The sequence below is a fragment of the Sphaerodactylus townsendi genome, linkage group LG02, assembly GCF_021028975.2.
Source record: "Sphaerodactylus townsendi isolate TG3544 linkage group LG02, MPM_Stown_v2.3, whole genome shotgun sequence".
NCBI classification, from domain to species: Eukaryota; Metazoa; Chordata; class Lepidosauria; order Squamata; family Sphaerodactylidae; genus Sphaerodactylus; species Sphaerodactylus townsendi.
In genome coordinates, this window is record NC_059426.1 from 114,942,637 (window position 1) to 114,966,233 (window position 23,597).

Below are 23,597 nucleotides of genomic sequence, written 5' to 3' on the forward strand. Positions count from 1 at the left end.
TCTCTTAGTCCTAGGAAATATCAACTGCTCATAATGTTTACTTAATATAGCAATTAATACAATATGAATCTGTTTAATTTATTTTAACAATTCTGATGTTATTTTTGCAGTAATTTATTCTTTCAACACTGAAAAAGGCCTAATTCTGATATATTATACTAGACATACAACTGTGGTAAAGAATCCTATAAGAAGATTCAGCAGGTGGAAATATTCTCTATTTACATTTTCAAGATTGATTTTTTTAAAGCAGAATCAATAGGCAACTCTGCTTATGGGATCATCTTTGAAAAAATTAAGGGATAATCTACTTCAATGTAATCATGAACTTTCTATAGTCTTCATCTGAATACAAAATTAATGTTACATCAGAAAGAACCAGTTAGTTCACTTGCAATGCTATTGTCATACAATGAATATGGCACATTTTTCTATTTCACTTCAAAAAATGCTCAAATGAAATGCAACCCAGATGATTTTTTTTATTCCAGCTTGAGTAACAGTATAAACAAACAGGTTTACCTGTGGGTCCTGCTTCATTTGGGCTACCAGTTTCTAGAGAGGAAAAGAAAGAGACAGGCATTAATATTTTGAACAGCCTATTAAGCATTAATTTGTACAATGGCACTTTTATTGTGGTCTTCACAATCTTATGCATTAATACGTGCACTGCTTTTCTTAAAGACTGACAGTCTATTACAATCACTATTACTTACATTATGGGTCCCTACTCTTTTTGAGCCTGTAGGCACCTTTGGAATTCTGACACAAGGTGGTGAGAACAACAACAAAATGGCTGCCACAAAAGGTGGGACCAATGACAAAATGTCAAGGATTAAGATTATGAGTAACTCTCATAGTAATTGTTCAACATTCAAGGCAGAGGCTCTGCTAAACAAGATCCTTTTAATTTGCACAGCCAATCAGAAGCCCTGCTGGGCATAAGTTGTGTCTGATTCTGCTAACTTTCTAAAAAGACTTGGCATCCACAAGGAAAAGTGTTAGCTGTCACCACAGTGCCTCAGGCACCATGCTGGGAATTCCAGCCTACATCCTTAATCACAATAATATTAGGAATGGGAATGAAAGTTGCTAAAACATTTTTTTAAAGCTCTAAAGAAAGGAACTTAAATGTTTGGTACTCAAGAAGCCTAATATAATAGCTGTCACGACAAAGATAGAGACCATTGTGGGACTCCCTTGAGTTGAGGTGGGAACACATTATTAGATTATTTATGAATTTATACAAAATTCTGTGAGAGAAAGCAGAAGAACCCACAACTAAGTCTTGGTAAGTGGATACAGCTACGAAGGTAGTTAGTTCCCTGAATTTAGGGAAAATAAATAATCCAGTCCCTCCAGGAATAGGCATGAGAGTAGAAATGGGCTCCTTGTCCTAGCCCTAGTACAGACACTTCAGCTTATTAGACTAATGGCCCAATGGGGGGTGGGGGTGGCAAAGCAATTCCTGGCAGTGGCATGTGGCTGCACTAGCAGATTTGATCTTCCTAGGGCACTTACCTTAGTGGAAGGGCAACTATCCCAGCAGGCAACCAGACTCAGCAACCAGCACCATATCAGTGCTCCCACAAAATCACCAGCCTCATTGGAGCAGCAGGGGTGTGACATTGTCTGGAGGTGGAGCCAAAGTTAGTCAGCCTCCAACCTGGGTTTGCGGTCAGTTGTGGCGCAGTTCAGGGCTATGGAGGGCTTTCCAATGGCAGGGTCTTGGGGGGGGGGGTTCTCCCTCCCTGTGCCACCAGAAAGCCCTCTGGAGGCAACAGGGAGGCTACAAAGATACAATCCAAGTTGTCTGGCCAGATTTTGGCAACCACCCTGTGGGTAGTGGAAAAGGTAGTTCATCAATGAAATCTGCCAAGCATACCCTATCAAATGGGGAAAGTTGGCTGCTACAGAACAAAAACTTGGGGCCTTTGCAGCTACACATTTGGCTAATAAGTCTATTTGCTACATACCCAAAAATAAAAATGGATCACATTTAAGGACAATTGGCGATGGGAAAAAGGACTTCTGCTAAGAATGTCTGTTTTGGTATTGAGGGAGTCTGCTATGTGAATAACTCTGAGTCACATGGTTATGTTTCCAAGAAGCAAGGGGCTCTCAACAAAGAAGCAGTGCCCCTTGCTTGTTCATGTAAAACATAGTAGTGGTATTGTTGGTCTGTATCAGTGGAATTATTGGTCTGTATCTGTATCAATACCTCTTGTCCTTCAAGATACCTGCAACTCAGATAAGGACAGAGCGAATAACACCCAGTTCAAGAACGTTAGCATGCGACTTCCTCTACAATGCAGACCAGTTACCAGGGTAGATAAACGCACAGATGGAAATTTAAGATGGAATGGACGTTATAGATTGAATATATTGAACAGAAATGTAAAAATAATAGTTTGACTTTAGGGTATATAGTATGAGAAGGATGGTTTAAATATGAAGTATGATTATTACATACAGTTTTCTGTTTTTTTTTCATTTTCCTCTGTCTCTTAGAGGGAAGTTTTTTAACCTTAGAGGCAGAAGCCAGATAAACAGCAAGAGTTTGAGGATTATATTTTTGTTCTTTGCAAAGAAAGTTGTAAGCTGTTTGTAAAATTTTGTTAAACTTGGAAAAAAGTATGTACTATGCATCTTATTTTTTTCTCCTTTTTCTTTCTGGTTGTATTTCACATACTGATTATATAAAGATTTAAATATTTTAAAAACAATAAAATGCAGTCTGCCAGCAATGTAAGGGCAGCTCCTCTGTTGGCAGGAAGGACTTCATTTGCTTTTACAGAATTCAGGACTGCACCATTAAACTGAACTACCTGTGTAAGCTCTATCCCAGCTGACAACCAAACCCAGATGCTGACAGGTGAGGTGCATGAAATCTACCTGGAGACACAAGTTCATTTCTTGAAAACACTGCAATGAGCAAGTCATACAAATAAGGGAAAATTGAGCACTCCTTTGTTCTCAAATGGGCTGTCGCTACAGTTAAACACTTTGCAAAGACTCTTGATATCATTGCTAAACCAAGAGTGAACTATTTTAAAAAAATATTGTCACCATGTCGGAATTGAAGATACTTGCTATATCCCTTGTAAGCAGAGGCATGAAAATAAGAGTCCTTCAAATCTAAGTCCACAAACCACATATTTATTCTATGAAACTCAACAACCAACAATAAGACAAGCATACAGAAGTTTGTTGATGGTAAAAACTTGTTTAACCTACAAACGTCAAGGATGGGCCTAGCACCCCACCTTTTTTCTCTACCAGAAAAACATCTGGGATGAAAGCCTTATTGAGTGGACCCCTCTGGGTCAGGTTCAGCTGCTCCTTTGCCAACCACCGCCAACAATTGTAATTAAGGAGAAGAGGTTTTCCATTGCAAGAAAAGATAGCTTCAAGGAACCACTAAGGGGATGATGAGCAGGAGAACTGCCTCAAAGGCTCCAATGCCAGTACTGACCAAACCAAGGCTAGTAGAGGAATGCTTGGAATCACTGAATTACGCAGCTATTTTGGCTGATGAAAGTGCTCTTTCCCAAACAGCAACCTTTATTCTTGAACCCTGCACTATATGCCTTAGGAATGAATTGATGTCATATTGTATGGGCAGCCATGCTGCAGCCCTCTCCAAGGGACATCAGAGACAGCTATGCTCATCTGTGTGAGTCACCTTTGTTTCACATTCATGTATTTCTTTAAAAATGCCTTCACAGACATGATTGCTCGCCCCTCCAAGTTAGAGAACCAGCAGACAACTTGGATAGGAAAAACTAGGAAAGGGCCCGAGGATAATGACTGACTTTAAGCACAACAAAAACTCATGATTTTTCTCTTTTTTTAACAGGTCACAATCTCAGAGAAGTAGCAGCTGATGGAAGAAACACAGGCTCTGGTCAAAGCACAACTCAAAAAGCAAGGTTTAAAGGCAACTGGTAAGTAGAACAATGCTAATGGCAGCAAGAAAGGAACTGAGGGAAGGGGGCATCACACTTTCAGAGTATGTGACAGTTTGGACTTGGGAAAAGCTCACAGTCACCTTCGAGGGGAGGATACCCTCTCTGATCCATAAGCACTACAATTTCTATCCGTGGCTGGCCTGCAAATGCGGAGTACCTAATGTGGGACTGCAGAGAAAACAGACGACGAACTATAATATGAATACTTTACGAACAACAAAAACATTGATTCTTTCAGAAACTGAACTTACACCTCAAGTTTCCTGTATGCGCAAAAAAGAAACAGTAAATTCTTTGACTGTTCACTGCCTCTTTCCATTTGTCCTTTTCCAAATTTTGATATATAATTTTAGAAGACTTGCTTAGGTATTAAAGTGTGTACTCTTGCCAAACTCTGATGTTGCTTAGGTAGAATAATTAACAATTTCCCAAGCTATTGTAGTATCGAACTTATTTCTTAACACATTTATACTCCACTTCTTAACCCTCAACGGGGACCCAAAGCATCTTATATTGTTCTCATCGCCTCTACTTCATCATCACAATCCTGTAGGTAGGTTTAGATTGAGAGTGTATAAATGGCCCAAAGGCATCCAGTGAGCTTCTATGGCTTCCATGGCAGAGTGGGGCCTCCCAGATGTGTCTGACACTCTAAAAAATGGGCCGTTGGATACTTGCCATGAATGTCCTTCTCCTACGAGGCCAGGAGGACATCTTGGGTTAGGTGATCCCCACCCCCTTTTCTCAGGGAGGCAGGATCAAATTTATCACTTCCTGTCTCCTTGCAGTGGGGATCATCCACTTCCATTTCCAAAGTCTGACTAAGCAGTGAACCAACTCCATAAACTAATTAAAATTCATTCACTGTAACAAGAACCATAACTTCACAGTGACAAGAAGTAAGACTAAAATAGTCTGATCCTAACAGAGTAGGATTAAATTAAGGGATAGTTAATGTTAGCTACTTACTACTGCTTTTGAAGATGACCATGGTAGGGCCAAGATGTCCTCCTGGCCTTGAAGGAGAAGGACCATTCATGGTAAATGTCCAAAGGTTCATTCTCCCAGAGGCCAGAAAACAACTTGTATTGAGACCTTCTAGAGCACTGTCACCTAATAAGGGTCATCATCCTAATCCTCTAACACATGCTAACGAACGCGCCTGCCAAAGGCAGCATCTGCAGAATTCTAGAAATGAATCCTGTAGTGACGCATAAAAGTCAAGATTGATGACCAGGAAATGGCCCTATAAATCTCCTCTACCAAGGCATGTCGGGCCAATGCTGCATTTGTGGCAGAGCTTCTGGTAGAATGAGCTGTGATACTCAAGGAAATGTCCAAATTTGAGCTTTATAAGTTTCAATTATGTAGGCCTTTAGAGTAGAGCTGATAGAAGTGTTGGACATGGTTTTGCCCTTGTTAGGAGGACTGATGTTGATGAAAAGAGTCTCTGACTTCCTGATCTCTTGGGAATGAATATTGAAGGCCTTAAGTGCCCACCGAACATCTAGGTTGTGCCACAAGTGCTCCTTAGGATGAGAAGGATTGGGACAGAATGTAGGCAGGAATATCTCTTCCTGTAGATGAAACTTTAAAGCAACCTTTGGGTTGAACGTAGGGTCAATCTGAAGCACAAACTTCTCAGGATGAAATATGCAGAGCTCCAACTTGATGAACAGAGCTCCAAGTTCTGACAACCCTTCTGGCTGAGGTCAGAACTATAAGGAAGAGCATCTTCATGCGAAGCCACCTAAGCTAAATGGATTGCACCAGTTCGAAGGGAGGATTAGTCAAAGATAAAAAGATAATGTGTAACCTCCAAGTAGGGAACCGATTAATTTGAGGAGGTTGAAGTTGATTAATCCCCTTAAGGAACCAAACTATATGGGGATGCTTGGGGACTGGAAGGCCCATAAAGTTAGATAGCACCATGGCCAGAGGAGCACTCTGCCTTCTCAGGGTAGCGCTCCGCAATCCAGCATCAAACCCATCTCTCAGAAAGTCCAGGATGACTGCAATCCTTGGGGATGTAGGTGAGACCTGTTTCTTTCTACACCACCTGACAAAAGCCTTCCAGGCTCCATAGTAGATCCTGACTGTGGAGGGTTGTCTAGACCCGTGGTGGCAAACCTTTGGCACCCCAGATGTTATGGACTACAGTTCCCATCAGCCCCTGCCAGCATGGCCAATTGGCCATGCTGGCAGGGGCTGATGGGAATTGTAGTCCATAACATCTGGAGTGCCAAAGGTTCGCCACCACGGGTCTAGAGGCAAGCAGGACCTCAGTTACCTTGGAAGAATAGTCAGATCTTACAAACCTTCCCCATTCAATAGCCACACAGTCAGCCTGTACCTTTCTGGACGAGGGTGGTACACAGGTCCCTGGCTCAAGGTGTCTGGTTCCACTGGGAGAATGAATGAGGGTGCAGTTGACATCTCTTGAATGGAAGAGAACCAGGGTTTTCTCGGCCAGTAAGGCGCGATCAGGATTACCCTCACCCGAAGTACATGTATATTGCATAGTAGCTTTGGTATGATTGGAACCGGAGGGAAGGCACACAGCAAGGACCAGAGCTAGTTGGTAATCATCACATTGGTGGCCTCCGCTTCCATATGGAAGTCCCTTATCATGAAGCTTGGTGTTTGATTGTTGGGGCTGGCGAACAGGTCCATCTCTGGCACTCCAAAGATGTTGGAAAGTATAGAAGAGCTAGGAGGATGGAACTGCTCTCGAGGACATTGATAGGCAGCTTGGACTTGGCCAGGGACCACCACCCCTGGACAGGATGGTCGTTCAGAGTTGCACCCTAGCCCTTCAGACTGGCATTGATGAAGATCTGAAGCTGTTCCTCCTTCAGGTAGGTCTTCCCTTGACAAAGGTTCTGAGCAATAGTCCACAAAGTGAGACTTCTCTTGACCTCTTGGGGCACAGCCAAGACTTGGTCCCTCCTGTGCATGACTGCTAGTTGGCAAGGGCATAAGAACCTTTGGAGTGTTCTGGCATGCATACGTGCCCACTGGAATTATTTATTTATTTATTTATTTTAAATTTTAGATTTCTAGGCCGCCTCTTCCCTGGAGGGCTCGAGGCGGCTCAACAACATGGCTGTTATCAACAGCAACTCAAACAACATAACTTAAACATTAAAACTCCGGCAGCAGTTACATATAGTTTAAACAATCCAAACAATTCAAACAGTTTAAAACAGTTCAAACAGGCGCCCCTTCCTAAGGCTAAAAGCAAGGAAAAAGATAAAAAGAAGGAAGGGAGGGAACAGGTGGGCCCAGATGGAGTCACGGCAGGCCCGACCAAGATGACAAAGATGGAAATCGGCAGAGCATCTATGGTAAAGATTAGGAGACCCATGAGGCATGCCAGAAGGAGGAGAGAATATGAGTTGCTTCGGATGACTTGAGAGGCGAGCTGTTGTACCTTGGAATCTGATAAGAATAAGGAGTTGTGCGATGAATCGATCAAAACCTTTAAGTGCTCCAAGTGAGTTGGAATCATGTAGCTTTTCTGAAGGTTTACCAGAAACCCAAACTGCTGCAGTAGGTCAATGGTCCCCTACATGACAGTCAGGGACATGGCCTCTGAGTTGGATCGAATGAGCAGATCATCGAGGTATGGGTGAATGTGTCCCCCTTGTTCCCGGAGACAAACTATGGGTGCCAAGAGGACCTGGGAGAAAACCCTTGGAGCAGTTGAGAGGCTACATGGCAGGACCCAAACTGGAAGCGCTGCCAGTTGACTGAAAACCTCAGGATGTGCAGGTAAGCCTCTATCAGATCCAGCGAAGTGAGAAAGTCTCTGGGCTTCATGGCCTCGGTGATAGATCACAGAGTTTCCATGTGGAATTTCGTTAGTTTGATGGATCTGTTCAGATGTTTTAAGTTCAGAATAACTCTCCAGTCCCTGTTTCACTTGGGGACAGTGAAAAAATGGGAGTAGACCCCCTGTGATCTCTCTGAGGTCAGGACCTCCTTTATCATTTGGAAGTTCTGTAGATGAAGGATGGCACTGATAGTGCGTTGGGTTTTGTCCTGCTTTCTGCTCAATGGGAATATGATTAATCTTTGGTGGGGAATACGGGCGAACTCTATAGAGTAGCCTTGAGCTGCAACAGCACATGCCATGGATCTAGAGGCAAATATTAAGGAATCCAACGTAGCGTCAGCAACAAATGAAGAGGCCTTAAGAATTCTGGTGGCTTCCTCCAACATCCTCTTCTCTGAATCTGGGATGAGATCAACCAGCTTCCTAGCCCAAACACTGGTTACCCTGGCCACTATGGAGGCAGTGGCCGTGGCATACATAGCCATGGCAGTGGCTTCATGCGATCGTTTAAGTAAAAACTCTGAGCGTTTGTCCAGAGGGTCCTTAAGGATGCCTTCTCCATCCTGGGAAAAGAGGCCAGAGGATTGTAGGGAAGCCACCTGAAGCATCCTGCTGGCAAAGTCAGGGAGGGAATACAGCTTCTTGGCGATAGAGGGTAATTGTTTGTTATTGGTGGGTCTCTCTCACCCCCACCCAGGACAGAAAGGTCTTGCCTGCACTCTGGGTTGGGTGTGGCTCTCTCTGCCTCATCCGCCGAATGATCGGGCTGGGTAGGAACCCTGGAGCCGCCTTCCTCCTCTGTTAAAGCAGCAGCTTCCTGGAGTTTTGGGGAGAAAGACACCTTTTGGAATGGTGTTTCCCCAGAGCCTTGCTCCCAGCCTCTGGGTAAACCAAAATACTGGTTCCCGGGTGAGCTAGAAAATTCCTGCTGCTGGAGGGCTTTTCAGCAGCCGAAAGGAGACCTCTTAGCTCTCCATCTAGGAGAAAGCCATCTAAGGATTGTTTTCGCACCATTTTTCCTGCAGGCAGAATAGGCACCAAAGAGCTCCATCGCTCCCCTATCTCTCCCTAGCTGAGAGAGAAACACTGGAGGAGAGGGGAGAGGACAGAACAGCAACAAGAAAGCAAATGAAGTAGTAAAGGAAGGGAAGGGGAGGAAAAAAGGTAGCAAGAAAACATGCAAGCTTCTAGGAGCCTGTATCACATGTGCTTTCCCTGTCTGAGGCAGGAGAAGAACTGGAAGTGGATGATCCCCACTGCAAGGAAACAGGAAGTGACAAATTTGATCCTGCCTCCCTGTGAAAAAGGGGTGGGGATCACCCAACAAAAGATGCCCTCTGGCCTCTGAGAACTACAGAATACTGGCTTGGACATTAAACTAGGGGTTGTACAATGTAACATACATGTTTGATATGGTGAAAAATATATGACTAGCCAAGTATCTACTGGAACTGATCTCTATTCACACTAGTCAATCATTTTGTAAGAATTTGTGTTGTAAGAATTTAGAGGTCATCTCAAAACTTTCTGAAAAAATATTCCATTATGTATGACCAGCCTGCCAATACATACTATTTGTCAGGCTGCGCGATTCTTGACTTGGGATATCACACGTCCGCATCAGGGCCGCAGCTGGCCGAGCCATCATCATCGCTCAAGGCTAAGGAGGTCTCCCTCACTTGCAATGTAACTAGTCAATAGAGCTCAACCGTTCTCTCTTATCTGCCTTCCTTCGAAGGAGGGAACCGCCTGTCCCAAAACAATGCTTCTGTTCATACCGTTCTTTATTATGCTGATATTATGGGACTGCGTGGGTGGGGGGACTATGGGTTGAGCTATATCAGTGGTGGCGAACCTATTGGCCAATTGGCCATGCTGGCAGGGGCTGATGGGAATTGTAGTCCATGAACATCTGGAGTGCCATAGGTTCACCACCACAGAGCTATGTTGTAACTTACAGGTATATACCAGGGGTCAGAGAACCAAACTTCAGTTTTGGCTCTCTGAACCTCGGGCTGACACAGTTTCAATAAAGCTCTTGAAACATTCTTGAGTCTTTGGTTGTTGACTGGAGTACCAGACCCTTACACTATTTTATATATAAAATACAGTATTTCTGAAAGAGAATAAATTTCTCATTTGGTTATTATTCTCCCAACCACCACCACATGCATTCACAAATGCACACATGTGCAAGAGCAAACTTGTATTCACACAACCTCTCTATAATAATTTCTAGCATCTGGACTAATAATGTGGCTTCCACCTGGCTGCATTACATTACATTCCACCTGGCTTCCACCTGGCTTCATTGCAGAAGCACTCACAGAAGCAACAAAGTGTCCACCAAGTAGCGTACAGCAGGAACTGGCCACATCAGGGTAGCTCATGAACAGGGAAGCTAAAGGGTCTCCCTACTGAAGGATCTTAGATTGCCAGTAGACTGATTGCCAATAGACTGCCAGTACCGAGGTCAGCAAAACTGCAAACTCCACCTTTTCAGAAAATGGTGATAATGCATGCTCCCCAAACTAATCCCTTCTAACCTGGTTAATGAAACCCAAGCAAAGGTGACAGAAATCAACAGGATGTCATGCTGATTTGAGGACAGGATTTTCCTGCCAAAATCTGAGGCCATTTTAAAATGGCAGGTTGCACCCTAGATCCTGATAAATCCTAGAAACAGAAATACTAATTTACAAAAAAATTAATTATGTAATTATAAACAAGAGAAGAGAAAAACATCAGCTACTGTGATGTGAACTCAGAAACATTCCAATTCACTGGATGGAAAGGATCAGACAGGAATATGTCCTGTCTTCAGTATATGAAGTCAAGTCCATATTTTTTGGATTTCATGCCTAAACAGTAACTTTGGAAGTTTCCAAATCATTACTCTGCACAGGCAGGATCTGCCGTTCTTGCTCGTTGTTATGTGCAGTGAACATGAAGTAGTAATATTCTACTCTAGTTTAGACACTAAAAGCAAATCTTCCATGTAGTAGCAACCATGTATTAAAATTCAAAATGGAAAATCTGAACTTCAGAGCAAAACTAGGAAGAAAGGTGGCCATATATTCCACACATATTTAACATTAAAGTTCTTTTTTTCAATCAAAAGCATCTAACAAAACTTACTTTTGCTATAACTGGCAAAACTATAAACTTGATTTCATGGGTTATCAACATTTAGAACACAGTCTGCAACAAAGTCTAACAATACCCAGTAAAAATGGACACATTTGTCCTAAATGCTTTTTTTTTGGGTCATCTACTGCTCTCTCTCTAAGGATTGGAAAGGCTATCACAGAGGAGAGAAGGGTGCTGTTCTTGTTGGCAACAGAAGATAGGACTTGCATTGGGTATAAATGATGGGCAGAAAGATACCATCTGGATATTAGGGGGAAAAACTTTAACACTGAGAATAGATCAACAGTGGAATCAGCTGTCCAGGGAGGTGGTGAGCTCCTTCTCTCTGGCAGTCTTCAAGAAGCGGCTGGATGAACACTGGTCAGAGATGCTCTGGCTGATCCTGCACTGAGCAGGAGGTTGGAGTCGATGGCCTGTTGGCTCCTTCCAACTCTACAATTGTATGATTCTATCTTTCAGAATCGTAGGATGAACAGCTTTCCTTTTCCTTGTTAGAAAACAATGGGCAGAGATGCTCAGAGATCAAAACTAAGACTCACATACATAACTTCTATCATTCTATATATAAAGTTTTAGATCCACACATAAACCTCACTGGGATATACCTCACTTCCAGTTGCACAAAGAGGTGGTTGATATTTACCCCCTTCCCTATCTGCAGCCCTACATGCACCCTAGATAATCACATTCAAGAGTTTCAAGACCTTTCCAGAACTATATGAAATAAAAGACTGCAGCAGAGAGAAGGGAATCACTGACCCCTACACCTAACACCTGTATATAACTTCCATTTGCACAAGATGAGGTTTTCAAGACACCGTTGCACCATTCCAGCAAGAATGTCCCACATGTATGTTGTTGCTATTGTTGTTGTTGTTGTTGTTGTTATTGATACAAAACAGTTATACACAGCAAACAAGATCAATATGCTGGATTTTGTATTACATCACACTTCGGACACTTCCCAAGCATCTAGGACTGTGTGATGTATCGACGAATAATGCGTGCAGAGCCGAGTAGGGTGGCCTTTTGCAGCTGACATATGGTGATTTTGTCAGCCCCAATTGTTTTTAAGTGCCGTTCAAGATCTTTAGGCACTGCACCCAGTGTGCCGATCACCACTGGGACCACCTTTACTGGTTTGTTGTTGTTGTTGTTGTTGTTGTTGTTATTTATTCAATTTCTATACCGCCCGATCCCCAAAGGGATATGCTATAAAACAAGCATATCTGTATGTTCAATTCCCTACGCAATGATTTATCATGAAGAATTATTCCCCATATTTAGTTTTGATTTGCCTTTATGTTTTGCTTTTGTTAAGAATTCCATGCAACAGTTCTTCTCAATCTGCATATGAGTCTATCATCCTTGAGCTGGTGCTCATTACAGACTCATATCACCTGTTTTTAGCTTATCAAACCTTGTTAAATGTATCCATTATATCATCTCCAAGAATTTGAATGTAGAGTAATCGAAGTTAGCACCAACTATAGTTTATAAAAGTGCCTGTAATGTCAGCTAAACTCACTTGTAAGACCTTGCCTAATTAATCTCCAGTTTCATCAGGATGAAGAGAACATCAGAACAACCCTTTTTATCAGCCCAGGAGTTTATCTAGTCCAGCCTTGTGTTTCACACACAGTTTCACACTGCTGCCTCTATATATGGAAGTTCCCTTTACTAATAGCCATTGATGAATCTGTTATCCATAAATCCATCCAACTCTCTCACATAGCCATCTATGCACAAGTCCGTTCATAACATCCACTAGCAGTGAATTCCACAATTTACTCATTGAATAACAAACAGTTAAATATTTCCCCATGAATGCTAGATAATAAAGCTTTTACTGTATTTCTGATTTAAGGATATTTCATAGTAAATTATTTACAGCTGCGCTGAAATCTGATCTACTCAGATGATGTGGTCACGACTGGAATATTAGTTTAAATATTTGACTCCAAGGATAGACTGAAGTTTTTTTTATATTTAGAAGCATCAATTTTAAAAGAAAGAATGTTATGCAATAAGTAAATCATGTCTGCCACCTATTGTCTGGAGTTAGTCATACTGACTATATTCTAGGAAAAACATTTTAGTTACAATCAATATGCAAATCAACTAACCCATTGATTGTTATTATATTTCCAGCATGGTTATCAGTGTCAGTTGTTCATACCCAAAACCAGAAAATTCAGGACAAAAATGGACAGCTACAGGATTAAACAGCATTAAGAATGACTCTAAACAGCTTTAACTGTTTAGTTATAAAATTTATATGTTTTAGCTCTTCAGGAAGAAAGCTTATTAATGTGGCAGGATCATACCCATAAGTTTTGAAATCAAAAGACTAGTAAGGCATCTGTTTTTTTTAACCTTCACACCGTCAAGCAATGTATATCACCTTCATGTGTACCCTTTTAAAGGACAGTGTGCAAGCCTCCAGTGTTGACTGTTTTGGTGGATTTTGTAAGCTGCTTATTTTCATTCTTGATGATATTATGGGTACAAGCGGCACAAGAAGGGTTAAGGATGATAAAGTCAAATACATAAAACAGATATAATTTACAAGAAGAAGAGGGGAGAGCATTGTGACTTGTTGATCCAGAAGTATTTTAGCTGGAGGCAATTTCCACGTCTCATCACAGGCCCTACTTTGCTCCTTATACTCACCTCCTTATACTCACGCACTAATGGGAACAATATTTTAGGGGCCGGAATGGACTGCAGCAGGAACTCCCACTCCATGAGATTACACTACAGACAAACTATCTTCACTACACTCTACTAATGAGGTATGCTCAGCAGACAATACCACTTACCTGATGAACTTGAATTTCCACTTTTAGAGCCTCCTGCAGGGTCTGCAACTCCATCCTCTAACTTCTCCACTTTCTTGAGCTGTCAAGATTATTAAATCCCCACCACCTTCAGATGCTTACTTCGGAGGATTAGGGAAGAACTCTTCTTTACGCTATTGCTGAAGAACAATATATTTTATGGTTATCGAGAGAGAAAGGAAAACCTGAAGATCCAATATATAAACAACCTGCCATTCATAATACAATATTCAGTTAGGAAAAAAACATGAACCTTGCCTTTTACCTTGATGCTTTTTAGCAGTTGTAGTTTAATAGTGTCATGTTCCCTTGGAAGCTGGTCCCATTGAGTTAAACTAAACTTGCATCTTAGTAAGTGTGTATAGTAAAGACCACAAAGTAGTAAAGTAAAACATATATGTACCAAATAAGAATTATGTAAAGTGGTCAAGCATCGTTTTATTACTGTATTTCTATACTGCTTTTCGTCACTGCTCAAACTAGTTTACAATAAAACAAGTAAAGGTGACCAGAAACATGAAACATCATAAACTTTTAAGAAGTGTAACACCATTAGAACAAGTCAGAAAAGACCCTGTCTAAATAATATAGCTGTCAAAACTGAGTCAAAGAGGAAGTAGCCCTTCCTTCAACCAGACACTCACTCTGTAAGAATGGGGAGATCAAACGAAAATAATCTTGGCCTGGCAGTCACAGATCTCACCTCGTTTAAGGAAGGGAAAGAGAGCTGTCTTTGTTGTGAGGATATTAAGGTTTATCTGGGCTCTTATGGGGAAGAACAATTCATTACTATTGTCCTGAAAATAGAATTACTTTTTATAAGAGGCTGACATGATCACTTATTTTCAGTTGGAAAACATGCGAAAATGCATAAGCTTCTGTCTAGCATTTCTGCAGGGAGAATTTGGAGCCATTTTCACTGATTCCCATTCCCCCTACTCTTGAAGACCTATTGGGGTCCTTGTTGTTCCTGGATGTCCCCTGCCCCTCAGGAACAGCATTTCAGGGGGCAGTGTGGGCTGGGGAGGTAAAAAAGTTGCCCTCCAGTGACATAAATCTTTCCATCAATGGTAGCTTACAGTAAGAGCCAAAACAACTTTTAAAAAAGCAGTTTAATAGACAACTAAATCAGTTATATAAAGACTAATATTAAAAAGTAATAATAAATACTGAAGCTCTCTCACTTCATTCAGTTTTTCAAGTTTGATATGAATTTGTCAAACATGTAACAAACTTTTAAGCTCTACTAATTATTTCACTTAGAAGTCATACTTTCACACAATAAATCTCCATTTCTTGATTACATGATAAAATAGATATTCTGATTAATATACGTGTCTAGAATTCACTTTGGTTATTTAAAAAAAACTTACCAGTTTTAGAGAACAGGTATTGTCTTCAGCTCTATATCCACCCTACAAAGAAGAAGAAAGGAAGAATTAATAGCCAATACACTTAATGGTATTGGTTTGAAATAGAAAAAGCATTCAAACAACAGACTGCAAAACAAATTTTTTAAAAAAATATACAACAGTAAAAACAAGGCAAGAGAAATAAATAAAGAAGGAAATTATTACAGTTTGGGCTACACTAGAATGGTACCAACAATCCCATGAAACAAGCTAGGCAGAGAGAGTCACTCACTGAGCAGGGTTTCAACTCAGTTCTCTCTGGTCAAAGTCATCACTCTACCCACTACTTTTCTAAGTCCAACTACATGTTGCTTTTCAATTTATTGAAGCTACATGTAATCAGCTTTGTAGATATTATTCTGGTTCAAGGTACATAGGTGTGGAATACCAATAGAATTTGAGTCCTGGTGTAGCAAGGAGCTGTGAGCAAACATAAATTGACTAAACAAAACCAAATGCATAGCTGAGGTCAAAACTCCCAAGTATTTAGGTGTTAGCTGCAACTAGAGGTGGGTTCAGAAATCAGCAAGCTGATTTTGAATAAGCCCTAGAGACTTACAATTCAGTGCAAACTACTGGGTTGAATCAATAGAAGATTTTCATATGCGTAACAATTTTTGTGCAAGCAGAAGCACTAAGATTGCTCTTCGATCTTCGCCCACTATCATTTCTACGTGTGGAAGACACTGCACAAGGTATTTCTTCAGACACTATTTCAAAACAAAATTACATGAAATAATGTGAACCTTCTGCTGTTCATTCTATTGCTTCATATGCAAATCATTGTTTTGTTTAAAATTATATTGGTCCTATGTGTTGGTGTTCCCATTGTGCTGCCCATGTACACAGGCAGAACTGTGCTAAGTATATTTTACTTTCCACTCAATTGGGTCCAAACCCACATATTCAAATCAGTTTATTCTTCCTCTTCTTCCAGCAATCAAGGACAGAAATTCAACTGCAGACTACAGTTTACAATCCAGATTTGGAAGGAAAAAGCAATCATACTTGTTTCGTTCTGGAATGTGTTAAAAGGAGAAGACATTAACTGACTGAGCACAGAATTTATTCATAGTGCACTAAAACAGTTTCTGGTGCTATGTCTGCACCATCTCTGAGTTGTAGGAGTCTTAAGATTAGCCTGCAAAAACATTAATATGCTGGGTAATTATTACATGAGCAATTATTCTAAAATGAGTGAAGTTCATGTTTGCTCTTCAGGAAGAAAAAAAAAGTAGCTGAAACTGTTTTCTCCATAACTTAAACCTTAAGGAAAGTTCCCTCAAACCCTATCACAGGCAACGTGTTTACAATATAGTCTCGCCATTACTCCTCTCTCCAAGATATCAGAAGTTTGCAATTAAGTTAGGCTGAGGGGAAAAAAACTTTACTCAAAGATAGAGGGTTTCATAAATGAGCAAAGGCCTGATGGTGGTTACCTTACATCCAAAGCCAATGCCAACCTTTCCAACTTCATACACATTCAGCTGAAGCCATTTAGACATTTCATATAACATATGCATTATTCCAGGAAGAAAATGTTGATAGAACACTGAGGACAACACTATAAATTTTGGTTCTAAAACTTTTTTTTGTTTGAAGCATCAGCTATTACATTTAATATTTTTCTCTCCTATTCTGGAAATGTTGAAGGAGCCTATAAATACAACCTTTGCACGTTTTCATTCGAATTCCAGAAATGCAAACATAGCAAAAACAATTTCATATCATTGTAAGTTATTCTTGCACATCATAAGCAAACACTACAACTACTACAAAGCTTAACTTCAATTCTGGCCCTTGTACAACAATTATTTTCAAATTAGATTTGACCACCTAGTTCAGGGGTAGGGAACCTGCGGCTCGAGAGCCGCATGCGGCTCTTCTGCCCTTGCACTGCGGCTCCACGAGCCGAGCTGCCGGCCCCATCCTTGCCCATCCTGCAGGCAGCAGGCAGGTGCACCAACTGCCCATGGGCGGCTGGGCTGCTCCGCGGGCTTTCCTGGCTGGCGAGGCCGAGCCACCGGCTTCATCCTTGCCCACCCTGCAGGCAGCAGGGCGGGCGCACCAATTGCCCCTGGCTGGCTGGGCCGCACTGCAGGCTTCCCCTCTCGCCCGCCCCGTTTGAGCGGGGCGGGTGCTTTCTTGGCGGCCGGCGAGGCTGAGCTGCTGGCCCCATCCTTGCCCGCCCTGCAGGCAGCAGGCGGGCGCATCCATGCGCTTCTCAGAATGAGCGGAGTAAAAGGTAAAAAACCCCAATATATACAGTGTTATCTTTATTTTAAATGTCAAAATTATTTGCGGCTCCAAGTGTTTTCTTTTCCCATGGAAAATGGGTCGAAATGGCTCTTTGAGTGTTAAAGGTTCCCTCCCCCTGACCTAGTTATTCATTTTTGAAATTTCTTTCTTCATAGTCAAAGGCCACCATAATCTGTAATGTATAATAAAATATGCAAGGAACTTCAACTCATCCAGCTGTGAAGGTTGTAACTAAAACCTATCACAGCAATCATATCACATCATTACTATGTCAACTGCCAATTTGCTTCTGGGTCCAATTTAAAGCATTATATTAACTTCAAAAATTCTAAATGGCTTAGGACCAGGTTACTTGATGACCTGCCTCTATCTCAGTGGTGGCGAACCTATGGCATGGGTGCCAGAAGTGGCACTCAGAGCCCTCTGTGTGGGCAAGCACAACAGAGTCCCCATCCCACATCTAGGCTGGCCTGGGCCGCTGGGCTCGATTATTAGCATGAAACCTAAGACCTAATTTTGGGAAAGTAGTGTAGGTAACCCTGATAAGTGCTGTTAAACCCCACTGATTTTTATGCAAAGAACTAAAGCACGATCCTTTACCTGGGAGTAAGCTTGGTTGCTGGCAATGAGGCTTGCTTCTGAGTAAACCCTCCTAGGGTCGTGATTCACCTGTTGGAAGAGTTGCACGGTTGCTCCAAAGCAGAGCCACCAACTACCACGAAGCTTACTCCCGAGTAATGCACGCCTCGGAGCCAACTGTTCTTTTCTAAACTAAAACCTCAGTATTCAGGTTAAATTGCTGTGTTAGCACTTTGCGATAAATAAGTGAGTTTTGGGTTGCAATTTGGGCACTTGGTCTCGAAAAGGTTCGCCATCACTGCTCTATCTAGATAGACTTGCCAATGACTTAAGTTTGGTAGCTAATGCCCTGCTCTGTGTGCCTACATGGAGGCAGAGTTAAGACTGGCAGAGTTACACATGACAGACAACTTCCTACCACAGAATGTTTGTCATGTACTACTGCCACTTGGTCTTTTAGAAGACAGTTAAAAGGATCTTATTCCAGAGGGCCTTAGGTAGTTGAACTGGTAGTATTTTAATGTGTTTCACTTGCTTTCTGCTGAGGCTGGTTTTAAGAGTGGTAACTACTTTTTATTTTATAGATGGCTTTTATTATATTTAAGATCAAACAAGGACAGCTCTGCTGGAGCACAACAGTGGTCATTTAATCCAGTACAGTGTCTCATATAGCGGTCAATCAGTTACCCTGGAGGACTAACAAAATGGGGAGAGGCCAAGGTCTTCCCTTGATGTTGTCTGCTGGTAAAAGTATTCAGAGGATTATTGTCTCGTCTGGACAAGTTCTTTTTAGTAATTTGTGATCCTAACCATCATTGTTCACTGGCAATGACCTCCACAGTTTCATTATCTGTTGAGTAAAGCAGTAATTTGTTTGTCTGTCCTAAGTCTGTTGCCCATAAACTTTATTAGATGCTCCTGAGCTCTAAACAAAACTGGACATAACATTCTATTTTAACACTGAGATACTGGACAACTCAGAATGTTACTATGTCAGACTACCCAGGGAGACCATTGAAATCCATAAACACCAAGAAAACTCCAACAAGGAAGAGACTCTGAGAATTAAGAAAACTTGGCTACTAGTAATTAAAAACACCAGAATAAAAGGCCAAGGGCATGATAGGTTCATGGACAATGGATTCCACGCAGACCCAGGGTTAGCATTCACTAAGACGGTTGCTGCTGCAGGAATGCAAATGTGAATCACTCCCTGGACTGAAAACCCCCATCCGCAATACAATACTATCAACCACACCTTTGCATAGCAAGTTTCACCCAAACACTTAGTGATTGGTTCCCCACCCTGGGACATGGGCAATATACATCCCACTAAAGCATTTCCTTCTCTCTGGACACAGTGTATAACAGACTTCCCTCTGTGATACACCTCTGAAGTTGCCAGCCACAGATGCACTATCAGACAGCTAACTTTGAAAGATGGCAGTCCTGCTAAAGACACAAAGGAAAGTTTGGATGCAGACAGGAAGTAGGCTTTTGCAAGTTTTTAAAGAACATATAGACATCACAGTGGTTACATGAATCCAAGCAGATGAGTGAGAAAGCAGGCACCTAGCTTTTATAAATACAAAGGACCGAAATTAAATTGTTTTCACCTCCAAAATAGCTGGACACCATTTTTTTCTTCTACAGAAAAAGCTTTTGCCTTAATTACTATTGTCAGCTTCTGCTTAACAGAAACATTTCCCCTTTCATTTATGTACAATCCAACACATTTAACGCAATTTTATTTAATAGCAAGAAATTTTAAAATGCTGCTTTTCAGCATTTTAATTGAATTTCAATTTACATTCAAATACAACTTGGGGAAAAAAAACCTTTCTAAGCTAATTATCTAGCATACAAGCAACATATTTCAGACAATTAAAAAAGAGTTAAAATATCTGAATTTTAATTTGAGTCCCTGTCATGAAGCTTAACCTATTCCATTCCACTAAAATAGTATTAAAATAACTATTTTTCACAAAAACAGAGATATTAAATAAATGAATTCTTTTCATCTCATCTACCCTGGGCTATTTGCAAAGTATCTGAAATTATACTATAGCAAAAGAGCTCTTACCTCTATAGACACTAATACCTGGTTCTCCACTGCAGGCCTTATATTCCCTATGAACATACTTTTTGTTGTATTGAGCAACAGGTATTTATTCATTTTTAATTTTATTTTTGGATTTTTACCCCACCCATCCCCAAAGGGCTCAGGGCGGCAAACAACATCATAAAAACGTTATTACAATTAAAACAGCAACAAATACGTTAAAAGTAATTTGTACAGTACATACCGAACATTCCAAGATGGTGACTTACAACTTCCATTGAACCCCACCCCCCCAGGCCACAAAAATAGACATCAGCCTGGCTGGCCTCCAGAGAAAGCCCGGCGGAATAGCTCCATCTTACAGGCCCTGCGGAAACAACTCAAGTCCCGCAGGGCCCTGATCTCAGTTAGGAGCATATTCCACTAGGTAGAGGCCAGGACCGAAAAGGCCCTGGCCCTTGTCAAGGATAGTTTTCGGGCCATGGATTTCCAAAAAGTTCTACTCCGAAAAACGAGGGACCTACCTGGACAATATGGGGAAAGGTGGTCCCTAAGGTATGTGGGTAGACACAGTATCACCAGTGGTGGGATTCAGAAGGGTTCACACCAATTCAGCAGACCTGGTTGTTAAAACAGTGCTTGTAAACAACCAGTTGTTAAATTATTTTAATCCCACCACTGGAACCAGTTGTTAAATTATTTTAATTCCACCACTGAGTATCACCCTGAAAACACTCAAAGTGAGGATCAAAATAAAAGTGACAGATATCATGGATCTCCATTATGTAAATGGCACATAAAGACACAATTTGGATTGAGGCTCTATGGCAAAAGAAGAGGAAATATAGTACTTCAAACTCCACTAGTTTGTATTATATTGTCAAGGAAAACAAAAGTTGTTCTTAAAAACACATCTGTTTTTTACCCTTAAGCCAGTTTCAATTAACAAAATTGACCAAGGCTTGAAAGGTTATGGTACACTTCCTGTCCATTCCTGCAAATCACAGCTGCACAGGTATATATTTGCAGTCTGATAGAGATCCATGATCTCATTCATAACAAATTTTGGCCTCCAGATTAAAATTTCCTACACTTTCAGAGACACCCACTACAGGATCAGAATGAGCAACACCATAGCATACATCCTTCACCAAGTCACCTTTTGTTCCTTGTTTTTTACCCAGAAATATCAGGCTTTAACCCAGTGCAGGTTTAAGACATGAGTGGAGCCTTTAACATTCAAAACATTTTAAATTAAGGGTTTTTTTAAAAAAATACTGTCAAGTCACAGTCAATTTATGGCAATCGCTAGTAGGGTTTTCAAGGCAAGAGTTGTTGATAAATGGTTTGTCATTGCCTGCTTCTGCATAGCAACCCTGGACTTTCTTTGTGGTCTTACACCATAGCTACATTTGCTGAGCTGGAGAAAACTTAAACATCTTGCCTTTGTAAAAGAGAGAGAGAGGGAGGGAGGGAGGGAGGGAGGGTAATAGAGGTTTGAAGACAGAAGACTAATTCAATCCTGGATATGCAGTGAACCTAAGCAATATGTTCAGCCACACTTTATTTACCACAATGGTAAAAATACTTGATTTCTTTCCAGCAGAATACTAAACCTAAAGTCAGGATTGATTTACAGAACTATGAACTGCCATGCAGCAAATCCAATGTACATTACAGCTAGCAATATCATAGAGTAGCCAGTTGGCCACTCTATTAAATGGCCACTTCTCTGTTATGTTCTCTGTTGTGTTCCTATTTTACATTAGCCAACACCCTATAAAAAAACCCAACACCCAGATCTTAACTATGATATTTTGAATCCCCCTACCCCAGTCTTTCCTTATTAAAAGCCCCCACAAATACTTATAGCCTCAAAATATGATGCAGCATCAGAAAACTCCAGTAAGGAGGACTATAAACCTGACCAATGGAGGTGTCAATTTACCTACAATATCCTTTTTTTGAAAGGTAAATAAACCCTTTATCATTTACCATGGTCACATAGCCCAGAAAACCCACTACAGACAGTAAATGATAAAAATATTAAGTTCTATTTGAAAAACCATGTATTACTGTTCTAGCACCTCAACAGTGGTTCTTGGTTGAAAACGACCCATTGGTACTCACCGTGAAGGGGTCTTCTCCTTTGGTGGTCGCAGGCCATCTGGTTGGGTTGTTCTCTACCCCACTCCAAGTAGGCAGGAAAAGGCTCTTTGTGACTTCCTGTCAGGTGCCTGTGGTGCTGCTGCCCCAGTATCTGACCAGCCGAGCAGAATGACGTACAACAGTAACAAAAATACACAACAAGCAACACCACGGCTCTGACACCGTATAACAACAGGAAACTAACAACTTCCAATATGAGGGGAAAACAAAGAGCCCCAACTACAAAACAGGCTTAGTACTAATAGAACCTAACAGAGTAAACCAGAACACATCATCGGAAAAAAATGAAGGGTGGGCCCAGATGGCCTGCGACCACCAAAGGAGAAGACCCCTTCACGGTGAGTACCAATGGGTCGTTCTCCCTGGTGGTAGCAGGCCATCTGGTTGGGAACTTCCCAAGCAGTGCCTGTTAAAAAAGGGAGGGTTCATTGCTCCCCGATGATGTGCTCCAGCACTCTCCTCCCGAAGGAGGCCTGTACGGCATCTATGGATGCCAGTTTATAGTGTCTAACGAAGGACGAAGGTGAAGCCCAAGTGGCTGCCTTACATATCTGTTCCAGAGGGATGTGTTTAAGTAAGGCGGCATTCGTGGCACAACTCCTGGTAGAATGAGCTGTGACCCCAAAGGGGGGAGGAAGCCCCTTAGCCTTATGGGCTTCCATTATGCAAGCCCCTTAATGTTTGAACTAACAGCCGCCGCAGACATGGGCTCTCCCACCTTGGGTGGGCCTATATTAATGAACAGAGCCTCGGACTTACGAATTTGTTCAGTCCGCAGGAGAAAGGCCTTCAGTGAACGCCTCACGTCCAGATTGTGCCAAAGCCTCTCCCTGGGGTGAGAGGGGTTAGGACAAAAGTTAGGCAAGACCACCTCCTGAAGGAGATGAAACCTGGATGCCACTTTGGGTCTAAAAGTGGGGTCGAGCTTGAGCACTACCCTGTCCGGAAAGAACCAGTATAGATTTACATTGGAAGACAGGGCCCTAATTTCCGATACCCGTCTAGCCGAGGTGATGGCTACAAGGAACAATAGCTTCATGCGAAGCCACCTCAGGTGTATGGACTGGACGGGCTCGAAGGGTGACTTGGTTAGGGCGTCCAATACCACGTGAAGACGCCAAGTGGGGAAACGATGCTGCACCGGGGGCTGGGACTGGGCAACCCCCTTGAGGAACTTTAGGGTATCCGGGTGCCTGGTGATGGGAACCCCCTGAACCTCCGGAAGCACTGTAGCCAATGCTGCTAACTGGCGACATAAGGTGGAGCCCCTCAAACCAGATTTGAATCCCTCCTGCAGAAAATCCAGGATAGATGCTA

The 23,597-nt window shown here is 41.8% G+C and overlaps 1 protein-coding gene across 9 annotated transcripts in view; it reads right to left on the reverse strand.

The window, feature by feature from the left end:
• Positions 1-23,597, reverse strand: part of PHF21A (PHD finger protein 21A) — a 194,807-nt gene that overhangs the window by 115,701 nt on the left and 55,509 nt on the right. For all 9 annotated transcript variants that reach the window (XM_048483804.1, XM_048483803.1, XM_048483808.1 and 6 more), the window contains exons 2-4: positions 15,173-15,214; positions 13,782-13,939; positions 523-555 (exon numbers count right to left, since the gene is read on the reverse strand). In XM_048483804.1, the coding sequence (XP_048339761.1) occupies positions 523-555; positions 13,782-13,835 (87 nt within the window). In that variant the 5' untranslated portion in view covers positions 13,836-13,939; positions 15,173-15,214. The remainder of the gene's footprint in view (positions 1-522; positions 556-13,781; positions 13,940-15,172; positions 15,215-23,597) is intronic.